Source organism: Xiphias gladius, chromosome 8 (genome assembly GCF_016859285.1).
Source record: "Xiphias gladius isolate SHS-SW01 ecotype Sanya breed wild chromosome 8, ASM1685928v1, whole genome shotgun sequence".
NCBI lineage: Eukaryota > Metazoa > Chordata > Actinopteri > Istiophoriformes > Xiphiidae > Xiphias > Xiphias gladius.
The window spans coordinates 28,365,240-28,387,236 of record NC_053407.1 but is presented as its reverse complement, the minus strand read 5'-3'; the positions used below and the strand labels follow the sequence as shown (position 1 = coordinate 28,387,236).

The following is a 21,997-nucleotide window of genomic DNA, read 5'->3' as shown; positions in this document are numbered from 1 at the left end:
ATGCTAAGCTAGGCTAGGCACTTAACAAACAGCCACACTCACAGAGAAAGGATAATAATAGTATTTTCCAAAACTATTCCTTTAAACCATGGAGGAGGATTTAAACTCCATCGATAAATGAGCAGCTGCTGCTGAACTCGACAGAAACATTCGTTCCCACGTTATTCTACTAATTTGATTCTGAAAGTAAGTAACATCGTCTGGATGTGACTGTGAGCTGTTGGTACGTCCAGCTCCTCTCTGTGAGGCAGTGACAGTGTGATGACAGGCAGCAGGTTTTCAGCTGATCTGCAGTCAGGCAGGAGGAAAGCCCCAACGGGGGGGGGGGTCAGGGTTAGTAGACCAATCAGCAGCGGGGGTAGCTGTCAGGACCAATGAGCATCACGGTTCAGAAGAGCTGCAGAGGATGATGGGACAGAGAACAGATCTGACCTGCGATCAGCAGTGATTCCTCACCCCTGGGACATCAAGTCAGGTCGCACTGGGACATCACTGCACAAATCAAAGACATAATAGCCTCCTGAGATAAAAGTGGAAAACCAATTAATGATCAGTTTAATATCAGATATTCTGAGGACTGAAACAGAGGCTTCACGTCTACCTAAATATGTCGCTCTTTATATTTCAAGAGTGGGGACGATTTTGTAAAGTGACGACTTTTTTTTTTTTTTTTTTAACCTTCTCGACCAACAGAGATGACCCGGGCCTTACGTGAAAATATATAAGTTTCAAGCCTTGGTTAACCCTGACCTCTTGATTTGTCAAACTGAAAGCTCAAGTCTGTTTTATTTCTATTATCATTCAACTTATTACTTTCTGGTTTAATTAATTACCCTTTAGTCCTTTACATTTGTCATTGGCAGACGCTTTTATCCAAAGCGACTTACAAGTGAGACAACTTAGGGTTCAGTGTCTTGCCCATGGGCACGCGGACAGCAGCAGCCGGCTCAGAGCACCTGAGCCATGGTCACCCTTTGTATGTAAAATGCCAAAACAAAACAAAAAATTACACTGAGACATACCATTCACAATTTTCCTGGGACTAGAGTGGAGTCTTCAAATTGTTTTTCTTCCAAAAAAATGTCCAACCAGTAAGATAGTCAGTTTTCTGTCGAGCACCAAATTCTCACAGCTGAGAAGCTGGAACCTGGAGAAGTTTTGGCATTTTATTACCTTCTAAAAAAGGTTTACATGCTTGAGAAACAAGGTTTTCACTTGCCAACGTACAGATGTTGCAGTTTGGTGAAGCCTAATATATTATCGGTGACATTATTCTAGCTGTTGGTGTCTTTTACTTGGATATTGGAGTTATTTCCAGGTGTTACTGCGTAATTAAAGCACTGCAGATTAAATAGTTGAGTAAAATATTGTTGCAGACCTGTTCGCTCCCAGTCTAACTCTGATTTCTGATTCTGAAGACCAAAGCAGAGGGCAGAGGTCATGTCTTTTCCCACCAGGTGGTCTGCTTTGCGAGCGGCAAGCTCCTGCCGAAGTCTACATGACGGCAGAACGCCGGCTGAGCGTTGGCAGACGCCTGCCAGCAAGCGTTACTTCCCGCGGCAGGCAGGGAGCACCGGCCTCCCACAGCTTAACCCCAAAATGTCACGACAACACTTGTCTGCTGCAGAGGGACGTGAAGATACTTTTCTGAGGAGCCGGTTGATGATGATCTGGAAGAGCAACGTTAGGGACGACATGCTGCGACATTACAACCCTGAGGCTCGGAGAGAAATGGCGCGAGAATTTTCATTTTGACCCGGCGCTATGCGACCATCTGCAGCCTGCAGCAGGAAACGTTAGGATGCATGTGTGTAATGACTCAGTCTAATGCACACATGTAGTAAAGTGACTGGTGCTGCATCCAAGTTTGAATAAATCCAGATCAGGTTTTAAGTCGTCAACGTAAAAAACTGGATACAGATTCTGGACTAGTAGTAAAACTAAAAATCTCCTTGTTAAAATTGGAAGTGAGAAAGAAACTCCAGACTTCACCTGCAGTTTGTATGAGGATGTCAGAGTCAAGGCTAGTGAAACCGGTCATGTAAATCCACTTGTGTCAAAAATCCAAAAATCTGTCAGAGTAATTGTTTTGTTCTGGACTGAGTCAGTGCAGGTGAATGGACACGTCTGGATGGATGAACGTGGGTTTGTCGGATGAATGTGTGGATTCAGATCATTCAGCAGGGAACACAAATGTTTGTGCTGTCACAGTGTCTTTATTAAAGTCACAGATCCTGAGTTTGTCTGTGTGTTAGACCGCTTGGAGTTCATCTTCCACTTTAACAGTTCAAACGTATCGGATGAACTGATGGAGCCTCTTAAGTGAAGGCAGCTGTCAGATAACTCGCTTCATTAATTCATGCTCACAGATTCAACCTGAATCTCATCAGACTCTCAGAGGAAGAATTCAAGCTACGAAACAAAACACTGGACAGATCAAAAACAAAATGACATTATGGATTTAAAAACAAAAAAAAAATCTCTGACTGGATGAAAGCCTGACAGAGCACCAACTGGTCCTCTATATTGAAACCTAAAAAGTCAGGAGAAGCCCTGCTACATCAGTGGCAACCTGGGATAAAAATCCAGAATAATATTGATAACCCTGAAAAGTCTAGAAAAAAACCAGACAAGTCAGATATAATCCTAAAATTGATATAAAACCTGAATCATTGAATAACTGAATTTCCAGAATAATCCTGAAAAGTCACATATAAACCTAAAATGCCCAGAATAAGCCTGAAATGTTCACACTAAACCTGACAGGTTGGAATTAACCATGAAAATCAGAAAAAAAAAACCCTCAAAAGTCCAGAATAAGTCTCAGAGTCTGAAATGATCCCAACCAATTCTGGCAAAAAGCCTAGAATCACTTATCGCTTATTATTCAGTCTGACATAACAGTGAAATGTCCAAAGTAACTTTGAAAAAGACAGTGATGATGATAAAAATGTAGGAACGACCCTGGAAAGTAAAATGAGAAAACAATGAACAGTCTGGGGTAACACCATGAAGTCCAGAATAAGCATAAAAAGTCAACAATGGCCCTGAAATCAATTAAATAACCCGGAAAGGTCCAGAATCATATTGAAATAGTAAGTGTGAGATGTCAGTAATAGATGAGAAAAATCAGAGATAGTCCTGAAAATGTGGAAATAAATCTGATAAGAACACACCTGATGAGGTGCAGGGACATCTTTAAAAAGTTAAACATGAAAAGTCCCAAATAACCCTTAAAAAAAGAGTCTGGAGAGTCAGAGATAAGAGCCAGTCATGAAACATCACCTTTCTTCAAGAAAAATCCAGACTAAACCTAAGAAGTCTGGACTAACCTTGAAAGAAGGGCACAACTGAAAAGTTAGAGCTAAGTTAGAGGATCAGGAGTCAGGAATATCCCTTAAATCTTAAAAAGATTGACAAAGACACAATAAAGATGTAGAGAATAACCTGCTTTCCAGTGTTATTCTGCCTCATTTTCAACAACAAAAGCACAGAATAAGTATCGGGACTTCAATGTGTGAGGGGATAAAAAGGGGGAAACAGGGGTGATTAAACCGTCGCCGAAGGACTCGTCCAGGTAATAGCCTCCTCCGCACAGGAAGACAACCATTTAGCTGTAAGCTGGAGGCACAGCGGGGCAAACGGTGATTTGTTTGGCTGCTCAGAATAATGCTTTTGTCTGTGTGGCTGAATTACATTGACTTTTCTTTCCTTGAAATGTTTAATTAAAAAAAAAAAAAAAAAAAAAGATTCAGACACAAGACACCAAAAGGTCTGTTACCCAAAGAGCCCCTGTCAAATACCAGACATTGGGGGGGGGGGCAGATTCAGTACAAGTTTGGGATTTAACCAGCAGGGGAGTTGAGCTGAGACGTCAGGATTTAAATGAATCCTTACGTCCTGTAGAGAGATTCAAACCTGCATCTGTTCACTTCAGCTTTAAAATATTAATCTGATGCCGTCGGATTATTTCAACAGTTAAATTTTCTTCAATCTGATCTCAACAGAAATAATCAGAAACTGCTGCAGTCAGTCAATGTGTGTCAACTAAACAGGCAGAAAGGTTTTAAGTCACTCGACCACCAGGGGGCACCCCAAACAGAGATAGGGATGAGTGAAAACTTTGATCTGTTGGCGGTGCTAGAGAAAAAGTCAGAGGGTCACCATTATGATTCATCCTCTGGGGATAAATATCTGTACTAAATTTCATGGAAAATCATGCTGCTAGCGAGGCTAAAAACACAAAACGTGGGCTTCGGGAAGGCCACGGTGCACAGTGAGATACCGGGAAGACTGTCTTTTCATTTGGTTTGACAGTCATGGTCCTCAGAGGATGAATCCCAGTGATTCTGCTGACCTCCTGACCTGTCCTCTAGTGCCAACATCCCAAACAAAGTTCTTTTCACATGAGAAATATCTCATTTTCACAGATGTCAGATTGTCCGTAACTGGGCTGATCTCATTCCTGTTCCTGAGAGGATGAACCTCTCAGACATTAATGACCCCACCCCTAACGCCACTCTCGGGACAAACTTTGCATTTTTGGCCACGTTACTGGGAAAGCTTTAAGAATAGCTAATACCTAAATCATCCTTATGTATGTTTATATTGGGGCTGGGTGAAAAAAAATCTGTGCAATGAGCACTTTTACTCTCCATACTTTAGTAGTACAGAACTATTTTGATACATGTGATGCATATTTCACTATTTTCTGATATTTTTACAGGCATAACAATTAATTAGCTAATCGAAGAAATAACCAGCCCCGGCTAATCAAGGCCCTGCCCTGTCACACGGCGACAGCTGGCAGCAATGAATGCAGAATAAAACACGTATCTCACAGCAGTCTGAGCTGCTGACACACTCAGACACGACGACCGTGCAGAAGACAGGAAGAGACGAGTGTGGGAGTGTGGAGGAAACACAAGTGAAGCATGAAGTGTGTACAGAGACAGAAGAAGAAGAAGAAGATGGTTCCTCCGCTTATGAGCGAGCCTCCTGAGACGACAGCTCCTCCTCCTCCTCCTCCTCCTCCTCCTCCTCCAACCGACTCATTCGGGCAAAGAAAATCATCCACAGCCAAATGAATGTCAGGTTACTGTCTGCGCTCGTCAGCGTCGCTTCACGCCGTGAGTCAACACGCCGAACATCACCGGTGCTTTTCACTACATGTCAGAGAGGACGGGCGTGACGAGAGCAAAGCCTCTGGCTGACCTGAAAAATCAGCAAGAGCAGAGAGCGACAAAACAACCGACCAGCGCAAAATCCGCCGCCCCGGAGCCTCTGAGCAAGGCACCTCACCCACAAAACTGCTACAGGAGAAATACCCAGCGGCAGTTTAAGGCAACAATTACACCAGCTATTAAATGTGACCAAAATCTGGTGAAAAGATTCATGCCGAGTTACATGAAACTTACATTTTTTTACACGTTTATTTCAAGATGTTAATTTTCTTCACCTGCGATCCCAGTCTTCGGGTCAAATACTGAGTCACATTCCATATTCACTCCGGTGAGACTAGAAGCGTTTGTTTTTAATGACTAAAAATCCTAGAAAAGTTCAGTCAGACCGGCCGACCGTCATTAAAATCCTCAGAGCTAAAACAATCTGACAGTCACCATCAACAGTGTGGGGCAGGAAGTAAAGCAAGTACTTTTTTTAATCACCCAATTAACACTTTATGACATTTTGATGAAATCAGTTATAATGCTTTCCATAATTGTGGTAGTCTAAATGGAAATGCTTAGTAAATTACTATATTTTTTATTAATGAACTGAAAGTTGTATTAACATAAAAGTGTCCTGTGCTGCATTATCTTGATCAATGCTCCAATCCAGTGCCTTTGTCAGTGGCTGTTATCCATAAATCAGAATATAAATTCAAGTATTTTTACCCTCAAAACATGCAGAGGATGCGGTAATTTTTTCAGCCTTGCAGTATCTGGGGAGCTTCCTCTCTGGCTACGTCCTGCTCCGACAACCATCACCAATCAAAACTCAGAGCAAAGAAAAGTCTTCGAATCACTCACTGACGCTCATAAAGCATGTTGCTCTGTGAGCTGAGCGACAAATGAAGCGTCTCTCAATACAATTAGATATGTTATTAAATAAGTGCATATATCTCTGATATCTACATTCTCCCTACTGACATGAAACAACGTAGGTGTAGGTAAATTGAGACAAAACACATTTCCGGCTTCCAGTTGCTGTTCGTTAGTAAAACCTGCTAACCTGAAACGAGACGGAGAGTCTGCAGCCGTACCAGCAGCTCTGCGACTGCACTGAGGCACGTCAGTGACTTGAGCTAAACAGCAGCATGCTAACATGCTCACAATGGCAATGTGAAAATGCTGATGTTAAGCATGTGTAATAAGTTCCATGTGTGGCATCTTAGTTTGCTGTTCTAGCAGGCTAACATTTGCTAATTAGCACTGTAATTAGCTTTGCGGGCATTTGGTCATAAACCGAATTACTGGACAAAATTCAATTACTGACCTGATGATGGTGCTAAATTGAAACTTAAGGGGTCACCGAAGTTCTTAAAATGCATCCTGAGGGGAACATAAGTGCCCAGTGAACCAAATTTCATGACAATCCATCCCCTAGTGTTTGAGACATTTCACAAGTGACAACCTCTTGGGTGGAGCTAGAAGAAAAGTCAGTGGATCGCCAAAGGTGTTCCAAAAGGTATCTGGGGACCATCAATGTTTGCACAAAATTACATGGATCTCATTCTAACAGTTTTTGAGATATTATCAGTCCGGACCAAACTGGTGGACCAACTGACCAACATCGTCGTCCCTTAGCCATGAGTAAAAACCGAAAAAACCACAAGAGTGATGGGGAACAGACTGGATAAGAAAAAAAACCTTGGAACTGTCCTTTAACAAATCAAACAGTGACAAAGCTGCATTGCTGTTATCATCTCTTTATCCTGCTGCACAGACGCTCGGTGTCTGACAGAATCCACTGTAGGAACATCTCAACTGACGGTAAACACACACGCAGAGCGCATCTACAAAGACAGAGGGAGACAGTGGGAGACGGATCGGTTGGTGGTGATGAATGAGCTGCAGTAGCTTTGACATTCACAAGGACAAGAGACGAAGCATGTTCAGCTCCCGCAGGATTAGGAGGAGGGGCAGTCGAGTACACTGAGATTCTCCTGTGAAATTAACAAGAGGAGAGAGACGGGGAGAAGTTTGAAGAGGAGGAGAAGTCATGCCTGTCAAAAGCCCCAGAGACCCAGTAAGCCTAGTTTCAGCGTTGTGCAGGTCAAAAGATGCTTAAATGTCTAGAATAAAACGGGGCCAAATTTGGTTTGAAGGCAGAAGTTTCCAAGACGCAGAGGACACTTCACTATTATTTCAAGGACTTTTAATTACTTTAAGACCAGTGAGAATTCTTCATTCTGATTGGCTGGCAGCTGTCTATTAGTTTTTCGTCAGGGACTGTACGGAGACGTGTCTTGTGTGCAAGGCGATGCATATGTCTTCTAGAAAGACAATTAATGATGTCGTGGAGTACAGGTTGCAGCGCTGTTCTCCATCAGTGACTGTGTGTTGGATAAATATGACGTCCCAAAGTGGACTGGACAGAAATTGCACGTGAATGCAATGTTGACTGTTTGCTGGACATCCTTAGGCAAGGCCTGCTGGTCTTTGTACCGCAGACTCAAAATCAGTGATGACAATGTTCACTTGTCTGAAAAAGCAACTTTTTGGTAAAACCACAAGGGGGCACCATGGTCAGACATGTACAAATCCTACAAACGGGGGCTTTAAAAGGCCCTGAAAACCCCTTTTCTCAATCAGCCTCTTACGGAGTGATGGGATCCTACGTGAACACACGATTCTATTCAACGGTTTCGGTTATTTCTCATTGGGAGATTTTTAAATTTTGCGTTTTTGTCTTTGGTTTGAAGTGTCGTTTGTACCAGTTTTTGAGGGCACAGGCAAATGATGTCGTCCTGCTGGTAGGGGTGTGAGTTCAGACAGCACCTCTATGAATCCTGGACGAACCGTGTCGTTCGTTGTCCTTTAATTTGGATGATTTGTTCTAGAGCCAGGACAAACCTACAGAAATGAAAAAGGTGACTTGGAAGAGGTAAATTAGGATCAAAAAGGGAGGAACAAAAAGTAAATTTCACAAGTGTTTCAATCAATCAATCAATCAATCAATGAAGCAATGAACCGAGGCGATCAATGGCATCCATCAAGACTAGATGGTCAAAGGTCGGGAGGCCGTGCACTTCAGTTACACAGGGTTGAAACCACCTCTGCGCAGCCACAGAATGTTTTAACTGGTACCCATTGGGCTGAATGTGAAGCAGCAGGTCAAAGGTCAACATCCCTGCCTCGTGGCCACTCTGACTCACAGTGGAGGGTTTCTCCTCCTTCAGCGAGTCCTGAACGAGATCCAAAATAACCGTCTGAGGAGACAGAGAAGGGGTCAGATTTATTCCAGTTGCGTAAGCGAGTGCCTGCGAGGCTCTTGTCCCCCAATCCTCCAATCAGGTCCTGAGAAATCTCCCCCTGTCTGTTAGTGACGCTTCGATTCACCGTAGCCGGCCGGGTGGTGAGACCTCCGCCTGTAGAAAACCCAATGCAGCTGAGGGTGGAGGAGCACGATAGGTGACTCAAAATCTGAATATGAATTTTAAAAAAATCTGAGGGACATTTACAGCAGAGATCTGAAACCTCCCCCTCCAGCTTCAATTTGTTTTCATCCACACTGGAGCAACAGTTATAGCTAGGGCTTCTTAAAAAAATAACAACAACTTTTATAATTTATAAATAATTACAAAACCTTTATTACTGAAAGATCAGAACGGGCACGGGGAAGAAATTAAGAGAGATATAAATGCTGTAAATAAAATGTGGATCCTAAATAGAGTGTGAAAGACCACAGGTACAGTAAGTCTGTCTTCCTTCATCCTCAGACTGATATTAAAGGAGTAATAGTAACTGAAAGTGTGTGGTTTTTCTTGGGCCGCACAGCTGTTAGTTTGCCTAATATGTAAGTTATATTGGACAGAATGCACAGTGCTTGTTTTGTGCAAGAATACATTCTTAAATTTATCTGATGTCAATATGAGACCTCAGAGGATACACCTCCAGGAGCACTGGACACTGGCATCTTAACCATGACCCCCGGGACTACATCCCATGATTATTTTCCTTATCATTTAATCTGCCGATTATTTTCTCGATGAATTGTCTGGTCTATAAAACAGTGTAAAATCACTTGAGGCCCACGGTAACGTCTTTACATGTCTTGTTTTGTCTGACCAAGAATCCAAGATCCAAAAATATTCGATTTCCTCTCACATAAAACAAAGAAATAAATTGTAAGTGTTATATTTCTGTCAGTCATCTAATCAAACAATCAATCAGTCATCATCTCAGCTGGAGTGACCACCATCTTTTCTCCAAGGCTTAACTGAGCCGTTAAGCACGGAGCCTAAACCTAACCCGACCTTAACCTTAGAAGAGGCAGATCTGAAAACATGCATGTGAATTAGTTTTGGAAGGCACCGACAGATGACATGTTTCGTTTGCTCAGGTTAGTATCATCAAACCAAAATGAATATTTTTCATGCCTGTGGTATAAAAAGGTTTTTAAAGAATTATTCATCCCAATTCCATAGGCCTTTAATCTAATTTGTGCTCTTTTTTTTTGAAGCAACACCAGACTCCGCCTGCTGAGTTCAGGAGAGAACTGACACCTGACAACAGGTTAAAGAAGAAAAAAAAAAGAAAAAGGGCTTTGATAAACCCTGTGGTGAGGGGTTCTCATTCTACCGTCCATCCCATGACGATGCGGTGGAGGAATATGTTTGAAAAGCGACAGTGAACACAAACAGTTCCTGATCATTTACAACATCGCGCCTGCAGGTGACGATCATTCGCTTTCATCTGTAATCAGTCCGCACACAGATGTAATTTCTATCCAAACAACATCACTCTGCTCAAGTGTCATTTGTAAACCATTGACACGTGGAAATGAATAAAAGATGGAATCATTTCTTCTGTTTCTTCTTCTTCATTTCAAGTCACTTGAGACATTTTAGACTCGAGTCTCAGGTGATGTAAGGAAAGCCCTAGTTAAGTCCCAGGCTGTTTAGGACTAGTTCCAAGTCACCTGGGAGTCATTAAAGCAGATCTCAGTCCACTCTGAAGTCATTCAAGACCAGTCAGGCTTGAGTCTAGAGTCATATAAAACACGTATGAGACAGGTCAACATCTAGTCTCAAGTCACTGGTCTGAAGTAATTTAAGAAAAGTCTGAGTCAAGTATCAAGTCGCTGGAGACAAGACTCCAAGTCATTTCAGATAAGTCCGGGTTATGTCTGCAATCATTTTAGACAAGTCACCGTAAAGCCTCAAGTCATTTGATCCAAGTCTGAATCAAGTCTCAATTTGTTTGAGACAAGTTTCTTGCCATGGAGACAAGGCTCAAGTCATTGGAGAGTCATGTCACAAGTCATTTGAAAAAAAGTCTAGTCTGTCAATGAAAGAAGAGACTTGAGGTCTTAAGCCATTGGAGACAAGACCAAGTCAAGTCTCAAGTTATTTGAGACAGGTCTAGGTCGAGTCTCAAGTCATTTATGAGAGATCTGATCTGTAGAACAAATCTCCCATCATTTGAGACAAGTCTGAGTGGAGTCTCAAGTCACTGGAGACACATCCACATCAAGTTTCATCTCCTTCTGAGAAAAGAAAGAAAATAAGCCAATTTTCTGAAATGGTTAACTTCTGAAAGGACTCCACAACAGGGAACAGTTTTCAATGTGTTCAATGTGTGTTGTTGAGCATAATTTTAGGATTTCACACTTAGTATTTACATTATGTTCTCAAGGCCTTATTACATTTTATTGGTGAAATTATCATTCCTGAGTATTTGTACAATACAGTAATAGCTCTACAGATGAATACACTCATGAGACATCTTGTCTCTTGGCTACAGTCTGAAAGTTCTCAATAAGATAAGGGATTATTGAAAACTGGATGGATTTGGGCTATCAAAATAAGCATAAAAGACAAAAATCTTTATTAATACTGACAATAAAACAAGGAGGATGATGGCTTCCGACAGCTTAACGAGGTTATCAGCAGCCGCACTAATGAATTGCCGCAACAATGAGCAAATTCTCAGATTAAATTCCATTATCCTCCCTCTCCTCCACCTTTTTTCTGCTGTCGGAGAGGAGAAATTACATTTGTTCAATTGTTGCTAAACAACGGAGCGATCAGGTAATCGAGACATATCAGCCGGCGGACGCCTCCAGCTCGCATTCATTTTTACAGAAGGTTCACCCTCACATTCATTCAGGACATTAATATTGAGTTAGACTCCTGATTGGCCGGGATACTGCTCAGACTGAGGTGTTGAGGTCACATTGTCATTTAATGAGACAGACGGGGGGGGTCTTTATCCGTCTGTGATTGACCGCGGGAGGCTGAATACAGGCCTGGAGTCACATCACCTGACACTGGCTACCGGGCGACATGAGGCTCGGGTCGGGATCGGGATGTCACTCCGTCACACCCGACCAGACAGAGGGAGTCTGACAGTGGGTCTATGAACGCCCGAGCCAGTGCGTGCACACAGACCGAGAGGAGCTTCTTAAAGTCCGCTTCAGAAGAAACGTGTAGTTTGAGGCGAGTACTGAGTTTTTCACGACGTGTACATTGAGTGTATCTAGCACTTGCTTCACATGAACCATCTGCTGCTGTGTTTTGTCAGGCATTAGCACAGAGTGGTGTGATATTAGCAGGTAGCACTGGACAGAGTGGAAACCAGCCAACCAACCATTTTGCACTAGAACTGGAGGCTGGGTGATGTAAAAGGAAACCGACACATATCTAGACATCAAGCTGGAGAAAAACCATCTTCACGTTAATTTGCTGCTGCTAACACTGACCTTGAACTGATCTTCCTTCCGTTTTTCTGATTTGTCTCCACATCCTGCACAACAAATCTGCAGTAGACAAACCCAAGCCATGAATGAATGGATCAATGAGTTATTTAACTTTTATGGTGAAATTAAGGGATTTAATGTCATAATGGTTCTCACTTTCATCAGAATGCTATGGAAGGGGCCCCTGCGGCTTAGGGGTTGAGACCCCAACCACAAACGTCCCTGGTTCGAGCCCAGCCGGGGACTTTCGGTGCATCTCCCCTCATCTCACCATCCCTCCATCCCTCTCCCCCACCCCCTCTCTCTCTCTAATCTACAGTAAAGGCATAAAAGTGCCCGAAATGTATTTAAAAACAGAAAATGTTATGGAAGACCATTTGAAAGATCACCTGAAAAAGAAACACCCACCACCAGCTAAGTGTATATATTACGACTGTTCATCTTGTACTTGTAAACGCTAAATGTTAGCATCGCTGTGGATGATTCTGTCACCCTCGACATTCATCCTGCAAACCACTGGGGCAGTGGTGACCCTCAGGTTGGAAACCGTGGCCCGTACATGCCGCACAAACTCTCCCGCTCCCCTCAGCTGCCCTTATGTCGACCAGTCACTCCAGAAGTGATACTTGACTTTTTCTTTTTTTTTTCTCTCTCTCCCCATTCTTCTATGGATGGAGGCTGTCGTGCCGCTGGAGGCTCAGCTCTCCTCCTCCCTCTGACTGTTTATACGGAACGATGCAGGAAGGGTCCCCGTGTTTTCATTCTACCCTCTGTTATTTTCTCACCTCTTTTATTTTTTTATTTTTTATTTTTTTATTTATTTTTTTTTTGGCTGAGCCTGCAGCAAGCTCATAAACAGAGCCTCAGTGGTTCTGTCTCGCCCACGCAGAGGTGGAAATATAATGCAGCAGCGTGAGCGACAGTTGCAGCAGAGCGTCCTCCTCGAGACTAGACTGGGCTCCGATCGTGTGATACCGTGTGAAATGGATGTGCGAATATTATGCAAATGTACTAAAAGCATATCAGAGTTTCAGGTGGAGGATCTCAACTCTGTCACCCTTGGTGAATCTTTTTATTAAACAGCACAACTCCTCAGAACCAAGACAGGAGAGATACTGATGATTCCTCTATTCTTAGAGTCTTATCAAGTCGTGGAGCTAAAGATGTAAAGTGTGTCCTGAGGGTGGGGGAAAGATCGTGGGGTCATTAAAACAGAGGGGGTTTATCTTCTGGTGAGCAGGTGTGAGATCAGGACATTTCGGGACAATCTGTAGAGACATAGCCGAGCTCTCTCTTTAATCGTAATGAGTATTGCTACTTTTACTTGTAGCACTGAAACCCCTGAAAGTCCTGTCTTTGCGGATGTCCAGTCGTTTTACTCCTCATCCTGCTGCGGTGTTGTACAGGTGTAACTCCAGGACCCCACGACCATCACAGCAACACCTGTTACATCACTGGTTACAGGTGCAATGAAGCACACGTCTTACCACGCCCAACCAACACACACACACACCAGTCCTGACACAGGCTGGAAACTTTCAACCAGAGAAGGCGGCAAAACTCTGCTTTCGAGCCAGATCTGAAGGATCCGAATACTTCCTCCATTACTGTTCCAGCGAGGGACAGGTTTTGGGTCTGTTATCCTTTTCATCCCAGTAACCACAATAGTTCAATTTGATGAGATGGAGCAATCACAACAAAAACGGAGTCCCGGGGGTTAAAGAGTTCGAGCAGTTCGCTCAGTGAGTCGTGTGTATTATGTCATCGTAGCTGAGAACATGTTACCAACTAAAAACCAGCTGCAGTCTGTCCCCGTTGCCTGTCAGAGTCCTGACTGCAGCTGAGGGTTGTGCCAGTGCTGGTGAGCGGCAGCAGGGTGAGGAAACCTGTGCGTCAGCACAATCTGGTTATCCCCACCCCTCCTTCCTCCCCTTCCTCACCCCCCCGGAGGCATCTCCGGCTAATTTTAGATAAGCGATGTTGTGGGGCCTTTCTGTCCTCATTAAGCTGGCCAGGCTCTAACGCATACGCACGAATCATACAGCTCATCACTAATTTAGGGCAGAGGAATTTGTTTGCCGCGGTGCACAGCAACGCGCCAGATACAGTTTCGTCTGCACGCTCTGCACACATCGAAGACGACGAGGCAACAGCCGGGGATCGACTTGGAGTCAACGCACCGCGAGAAAAACGTCTGAACGTGTTGCTATCTACGCCGCATCCGGCTCCGGGACGAAGATAATGAAGGACTGAAGGCCGAGCATGTTTCCTAAGTGACAGTTTCAGTTTTTTTAAGTTAATCTTTTTAAGTTTTAGGGCTTCCAGTGAGGCCAAAGACTATAAACACAGTATATTCCTTTGCTTCATTACAAACTGGTTGTACTATATATTGTTTTAAAAAAATATCAGAGCAGCAGAGTGGTGGTGTCGTTGTACTGATGGAATTCGTGCAGTGGAAATGGACGTTTTACTGAGTTTGTCAAAACAGGTAAACATGGAAAAAGTGCTGAGCTTGCATCAGCAAACTGAAACAGGGGCCAGACCAGAAAACAGGGAGGTCTCTTACTGAAATATGATCAAATATTAAAAACTGACACAATGAGAAATAATGATGTGTCTCAAACAACAGCAACAAAAAACTTTAGGGTAAGTGAGTGTATAATTATGTCACACTAGTGTGACCTGGGGGTTTTCATGGGTCTGCTAACAGAGACCCCCACAGGGCCCAAGTCAGGCCATGCAGGTCCAAATTATACATCGGGTTTGGGCGGATTTTCCCACGGGTCTGCGTTGGAAACCACCAATCACTTTACTGATTCAAATTGTCTCCTACGGTTCTATTTCGCTCGGTCCATTTGTCACCCTAAACTCAACGGCCGCATCACCGTTCGCACGCACCTCGATATGAACAGGAATAAGTCAAAGTATTACTGTTCGTGCCGCTGCGGGGCTCAGCTGATAATGACCTTCTTCAGTGCGTTAGTATGCGCGCCCATTCCGGATTCACGCCGTCGCGATCAGCCCGTTCGGTTAACAGCTCAGCAGCCACTTCTTAGCGACAGCTACCACCTCATGACTGTTTCTGGGACTTACGGTGTCCTTTGATAAGTTTTAACGAGGAAGAAACATACTGTAAATCACCGCTGAGCTGCGAGGGGCTCCGCTGCTACAAGCTACTGATCCCGTCAGTGGTCATTACGAACCACTTCAGTCTGGAGATTTGATGTTTAAGGTTCCTGCCCACATATAATAAATACCACCTGGCGCTCTAATCACGTTCAAACTTAGGATCCATGAAAACCTCCACTGTGAAGCATTGTGGTTCATGGACGTTCGTGGAAACAAAAAAGGACTGTAGTGAACTGCAGATCCTGTGAGATCAGCTCAGGTCAACTCTATCTGCAGAATGTGACTGTCCGACTAATGATCCTCAGCTCTTCTGGTTCACAGGGAAATGAGAAGGGTTGAAGGGAAAAACCAGGTCCCACCGGAGTATACATTTCTCTCTCTCTCTCTCTCTCAGAGATTTAAAAGCTGGGCGCTTTTTCATGACATCAAAATGAGCGAGAGGAAATGATCTAGTGTTGCAAGTCGTCTGTTGCCTGTTTGCAAATTCGGTGACACAAACGCCTGATCAATAATAAGGCAGGTGATGTCGGCCTGTTTTAGTGTAGTCTCCCAAAACTTGTTCAGAGGTTCCCTCCTAACGTGTCTCAAGACAGAAAAGTTGTGCTTTAAAAGACAGAAAACCTGTGTCTGATATGGTTTTCCACAAAGTAATTCACTTAGTGGGTTAGAAATTCTTCTTATTTAAACTACCCTTTGCAAATTGAAAAACTCCAGAATCTGTAAATATGAAAATTTTAAAAAGGAAAACCATTTGAAGTGCTGGAATCAAGACGTCTCCTAAACTCACTGAAAAGTCCATCCTCAGAGCGCTTGTGCACTCGAGCTTTCAGGTCGTATAAGCTGAGAAGATTTCTGAAATTTGTGTATTGGACCTCGATTTCGCCTCCAAATTGGCTGCGGTGTCGCGTCCCGCTCGTAAGTCCACGCGTTTTAAGGTGACGCGGAGAAAACTCTCCCCCTCCAGTAGATGACACAGACATCATTCTGAACAGAGAAGCTCCATCACCCAGGGGAAATAACAGCAAGCAAAACACACTTTTTGGTGGATGGGGATTTAATGCTCAAAGAAATATAGAAATATTTCATTTTGTCTACTGAGATTTAAGTATCATACTGGCAAATTTGAAGATATTCTGCTTTTCTAAATCCTCTGCTGCTGATGAGCCGTTTCCTTTTTTTTTTTACACTTTTCACACTGCGACGGTCGACCTGCAGCTTCTCAGCTGAACACAAGATTTGTCCAGACTGTGAAAACAGGCTGTGGCCCACCAACACTTGCCTCATGAAACACCTCAAACCCTCTACCTGTCATCTGTAGATCATCATCTGTCCGTTCGATCTGGATTAAAGCTGCCGTTCACCACAGGAGAAATAAAAGAACTTGTCACGAAGTTGAGGATGCGGTGCGATTAAAAGCAGGAAAAATACCCCCGAGGTATGCTAATTTCAATCCCAGAGTGAGGAGCCTGAAAAGCTTTTAAACTAAATCCTCCTCCTGTTCAGCTTAGGTGTGTGGAAACTGGAGTCGAAGCAACAGCACCAGACACACAATCAAACAGAAAATCTCAGCTGCGGTCACACCAAACGCACATTTCACTGCATTTCCCAGCCCCTCAATCCATCATCGGTGACACCATCACACCGCCTCACCTGCTCTCTCAGTCTTTGTCATCTACCAGGTTCTGTCTGTCTTTAGAATTTAAAAAACAAACTGTCTGTGTCACCGTTTAGAAGAGGTTTGTCTTTTTTTATCCTTGGACAGGTTTCTACTGCCAACTCATGCTCTCAGGCGTGACCTTTGACGATTCCATTTTACAGCTGCTGAGAAACGCGAGAGCCTTTGGACTCATCTGCTCCAACAAGAGTAGAAAAAAAAAAAAAAAAAAAAAACATTGGCTCAAAGAGAGACAGAAACACAAAAGAACCACACCAATAGATTGTCATTCATCACGGCAATGGCGACAAACCAGATGCTGCCCAAAGCTGAGTCACAGCGAGCCGCAGCACAACAACTAGCACACCGATTCAAAGCACAGACAACTTCAAGGAACCACAAACAACAGAGAAGTCACCTGACAGTGTTCTTACCTTGAACAGCCGCAGGATGTTGGCCACCATGATCGACACGGAGCTGGCGGACGCCCCGATGACGCCCACCACCTTATCCGGCTTGGCAAAGATGGGCGGGTCACCGTTAGCGCAGCGCACATCAGATCCGTCCCTCTCGATGAGCGCCTGGACAAAGGTGAGTGACTGCTCCAGGGCGTAGGTATCACGCGAACACGTGTCCAGAATTCGTGCCCCAAGCGTCACGTTGGGCAGCAGCTCCGGGTCCTTGTTGATGAGGTCGATGGCGAACAGCATGGCCTCCAGCCGGTGGATGCCCTTTTCTTTCTTCAGCTCGCCACAGGGCACGCCCCTCTCGCCGCGGGCATGCACAGGGAACAGGCCGCCCAGAATGATGTCACCATCCAGCCGGATGGAGTGGGCATACTCCTGCTGGGGCTGCTGGGACTCCAACAACACGGCGGGCTTCTGGGAGGTGGAGCCTAGCAGCCAGCAGCTCTTAAGTATCAGCAGAAAGAGGAAGCAGTGGCCGGAGACGATCGGGGGCTTCGAACCCCTCGCCATCTTGCGGTGAGTTGAGCGGCAGGGAAAGGGAGCTGTGTTATGGTCGCACGGTCAACAAGCAGATAGCAGCGGTGTAGGCTGTGTGGCAAGGATGGGACGAGCCAGACCATGGAGTCCCCCGTTACCCAGGGCAGGGTCGACCACGGCGGGCGCTCCCACCTTCAAACGCTGACCCCAGGGTTTTCCTGCGGTACAGGTTCCTGTGTCGCATATACCTGTCTGAGGCAGCAGAGGAGGCAGAGCTTTAAGGTCTCAGCGGCTCCAGTTTCACATTCCTCCAGGAACCTGTTTCAGATTCAGACAGAGGAGGAAACTATCAACACACGATCAATAATCAAATCTCATCAAGTAGTAATTTTCTGCACAGGTGAACCAGAGCGTTGCCGTCTCAGTCCTCTGCTTTACAGCCTATTAACGCTTAACTGTGCTGCCAAATACCAGAACAACCATTTTATTAAATGCACAGATGACGCACAGACGTTAGCCCGGTAAATGACAACAAAGAGTCCTAGCGAAGAGGGTTGAGGCCGCTGAGAATCAATCACTCTCTCCATGTTTGCAAAAAGGAAAAGATGATCATTAATTTTGGGTCAGTCACCATCAGTGGTGACTCTGTTGATGGAGTGGACTCTTAAATTCCCACGCATGCTGTCTACCAAAACTTTGGTTCAATTCTATTAAAAGTGTTCTTACTGGAGGCTTAACAGTGTGGTCTGGTAACCTTTGTAAATCAGATTATAGTTTTGTTGTAATCTATCCTCCAGTCACCAGTGGCAGCACTGGGTGCTTTGCTGATTTTATATAATTGGTATTTACTTTAAGTGAAGACCTTTCTCTGTCAGAATAGATCACGGTTTGGTTACTTTACCGACGATTATTTTCATTACTGCCTAACACAACTGCCTAAACCCCAGGGAGATGCCCTCAAATGTCTCGCTTTGTCAGACTAACAAAGATATACAGTTTTCAAGGATATAAAACAGAGGAAAGCAGAAAAAAACTGAGGCAACTGTTTGACATTTTGCTAGAAAAAAAAATGACCTAAAGATGAACTGATTTTAACAAGTGCAGATTAATTTTCTGTCAGCCGACTAGTCAATTAACCGAATGTCTCAGGTCTACTTTAAAGCTGCTTGAGGTAAATGTTTTTCCCTGCTTGTAGGTCACCAAGAAGCTTCACATGCCATCAGGTGAGCCTGTATTTTCTGCACTCTTCCAAGTTTTATGAGTTTTATGCAGGACCGTGATACATTGTACATGCAACATTAATCAGCTCACTAAACGGGGATCACAATAGCTCTTAGCAAGAACAAGCCTGCTCCCAACGACAAGGTCCTGCCACAAAGCTCGCACACTTTAAATGTTGGAGGACTTGGCGGAAGAATATCACAGAACAGGGGTGGGTATGAAAAAAAGCTTCTTCGATTCCCTCCTTGTCCCGTTTGTCTGCGAATCAAAAGCAGAAATCTCACTGAGTTTTTTGAGGCTTCGTCTCTCCTCAACTGATCCACCAGTTATCATGGCTGATTTACAGTCATTTGAGACTGAGCACCTGATGCGGCTCAACCTCTCCGCTGTGCCGCCGTAGGTTCTGATAAAGACACTTGTTTTAGCTTAGCTTAGCATAAAGACTGGAAGCAAGGGGAAACAGCTAGCGTGGCTCTGTCAGAAGTTCAAAAATGCACTTACTTAAAGCTCATTGAGTAACACACTTTATCTAATTTCTTTAGTCCGTAAAAAAACAAAAAAAAAAACCCAGAAAAGTAAAAACACAGTTTGTGAGGGAACTTTTACCTGTTGCACCTGTTTGTGTTTCCTGGCTTCATGTTTGAGTTCTCCACCTACTAAAGGATTCACAATGAGCCAAAATGGCCTCTTTAACTCTACAAGTAGGAAGTGGAACAGACCAACTGTGTTTGATCGGGGGGGGGGGTCCACCACCTTGTTGCGATGGCAAAACAAGGCTTTCCTGAAGCTTTGAGGCTTTGCTGCCGATTTTGTCGCTAAAGGATTCGTTACCGGAGGCCTCATTCAACACAGTGTTCACCAGTGGCACTTACTGGTCGAAAGAATCAAGAGCAGCCAAATCATTAACGCTCACACGCCACTACCATAGCACAGTTATAACTGACATGTTGCGGCACTTTGTGCTACTGCTGGATCCAATAAAGAGTCTCCCTTTATACATTTTCATAAACTGCAGTTATTGTCATTATATATATATGTTATTTATATTATATATGTAGATGCTTTTTTTTTTACAGTATTCAAGTGGATATAAATGAAAGAAAACATTTGATTTGACAGTAATTTTACTTCACATTGTACAGTCCGGAAAAGGAAAAAGTTGTTACATGTGAGGCTCAAACAAAATCACAAAATCAGTAATCAGGAGGCAACGATATGGAAACAGTAATGAAAAGATTCATTTAAAAGAGCAGTAAACGGAGTAAAATCTCCTGTACTGCTCTTCATAAACCAAGTGTTTTGAACCTTGTGTGGAAACAATCGTGTGATTCTGCAGAAACCGAGGTCTCGTTTGTCATCCATCACCTGAAGATTCAGCAGGAACTGTCATCTGCAGCTGACACCTGCCTGGGAGCCTCTGTGTCACACAGTTTGTATCAGCGCCACCTTGAATCCTTGCTAATGTTGTGTCTTTTAATCAGAGCAAGGAGACAGATGAAAATTTTCCCTGTTTGAATATTTGTTTGAAATAAAATTCCAAGAAACCTGTGTGTTATTTATTAAATCTATAATACTCTTGTTCAGAAGTGCTGCGTTTACTCCGAATATTATTGTACAGTCTGTTACAGTAAAAAAAGTGATACGTGCATTCTCCAAAAAACCTCTACATCAAATATTTTTGTTGACACAAAATGTTAATGTACCGGTGTAGTTTCGGGCCCAGTGTCCACTGCGGACTCGTGTGTTTTAACTTCATGGTCGATATTAAAGGGACAAGTCATGTGATTTGCAATGTAATGGGATTTACAGATTGTTTTCTACTTTTATTTCCTTATTACCTGGTATCAGGTGGAAATGTTCCCACGTCTATACGTCTACGTCTTTCTAAGCGGTCGCATATTTTATTTGACCACACATGGGGCATGGCTTGGGCTGTCAATGGCGGTCAGTCCACCACTTTTGGTCCCCAACAAAATGTCTCAACATCTACCGGATGGGCCGCCATGACATTCTGTACAGACATTCACGGTCCCCAGAAGATGAGCTGTAACACAAACAACTCTGGTTCTTTCAGCAGGTCAGAGCAGGTCAGAGTCTCTCTCTATCTCAGTGAAATCTCAACTCTACCAGACCTTTGTACAGACATTCATGGTTCCCAGAGGATGCATCCTTCTGACGTTGCTGATCCTCTGACCTTTGCTGTAGCACTACCATGAGGTTCAGATTTTTGGTTTTAAGAGAGATGTCCATACAGCTATTGGACATATTGCCATAAACCTTGGTAAACACATTCATGTTCACTTAGGGATGAACTTTAACACCTTTACAACTCTTTACGAGAGTGAGACAAGCTTCGGAGCTTTGGTATCCTCTTTCTTATCACGATGCGGCACGACACTGGAATCGCCACGTGCCATGACAAGGGCCAGCTGGAGAGGCCAACGAGTCCGCCAAATGAAACAACAAAAGTCGCTGTTTGTCTATGCCCCCCCCCCCCAGAACAACACATAGAAGCCTCTTCTGATCTGAGGCCCCTCTCCGCGGGACGACATAATTCGTCTGTGCCTTCCAAAACTGTTACAAATCACTGTTGAAACATAAATCTGCTTTCGTGATGTGTCGATGCAATTGTTATGATTTTGCTTAGGCACAAGAATGACTTGGTAAGGTTTGGGGAAAGATCACGGTTTGGGTTGAAATGACTAACAAACACGTGGTTACGGTTATGGGACAACTGAAAAGTTGACCGTTAAAGTTTTGTTGACCCATCCGTCCGGCCCAACCTCCGCCTCACGCGGACTTTGTCGCTCCACAATTACGTCACCTTACCTGCTCCGCCGCTGCGGTTCTGTCACCTCGACGTAAACGTACGTGATCTTGGGGCACACTGCTGCAACGACCGGTGCCGTCATTCGTCTCGGAGCAATGGGCTCCGAAGCAAAGGAAACGTGTGGCTCGGGGGGGATGAATCACACGTCTCTATTTGGCAGCGCGATGGACAAATCGGCGCCCGGGGGATGACATGTTCAACTCTCACGCAGGACTGGAATAGTCGGGCGTCCACACACTTTTGACCATGTGGTGTGTTTGAACAGGACTGAGCACATGGCGGTTTAACCGTGAGTTT

The 21,997-nt window shown here is 44.1% G+C and overlaps 1 protein-coding gene across 3 annotated transcripts in view; it reads right to left on the bottom strand.

Annotated features, from left to right (window-relative positions):
- The window catches only part of LOC120793623 (metabotropic glutamate receptor 8-like), a 128,421-nt gene extending 108,900 nt beyond the window's left edge, over window positions 1–19,521 (bottom strand). For all 3 annotated transcript variants that reach the window (XR_005708008.1, XM_040133854.1, XM_040133855.1), the window contains exons 1-2: window positions 19,477–19,521; window positions 17,140–17,967 (exon numbers count right to left, since the gene is read on the bottom strand). Coding sequence is in view for 2 of the 3 variants with exons in the window: in XM_040133854.1 (XP_039989788.1) it covers window positions 17,140–17,682 (543 nt within the window). In the remaining variant the exon portion in view is untranslated. The remainder of the gene's footprint in view (window positions 1–17,139; window positions 17,968–19,476) is intronic.
- Between the last annotated feature and the right edge of the window lie 2,476 nt (window positions 19,522–21,997).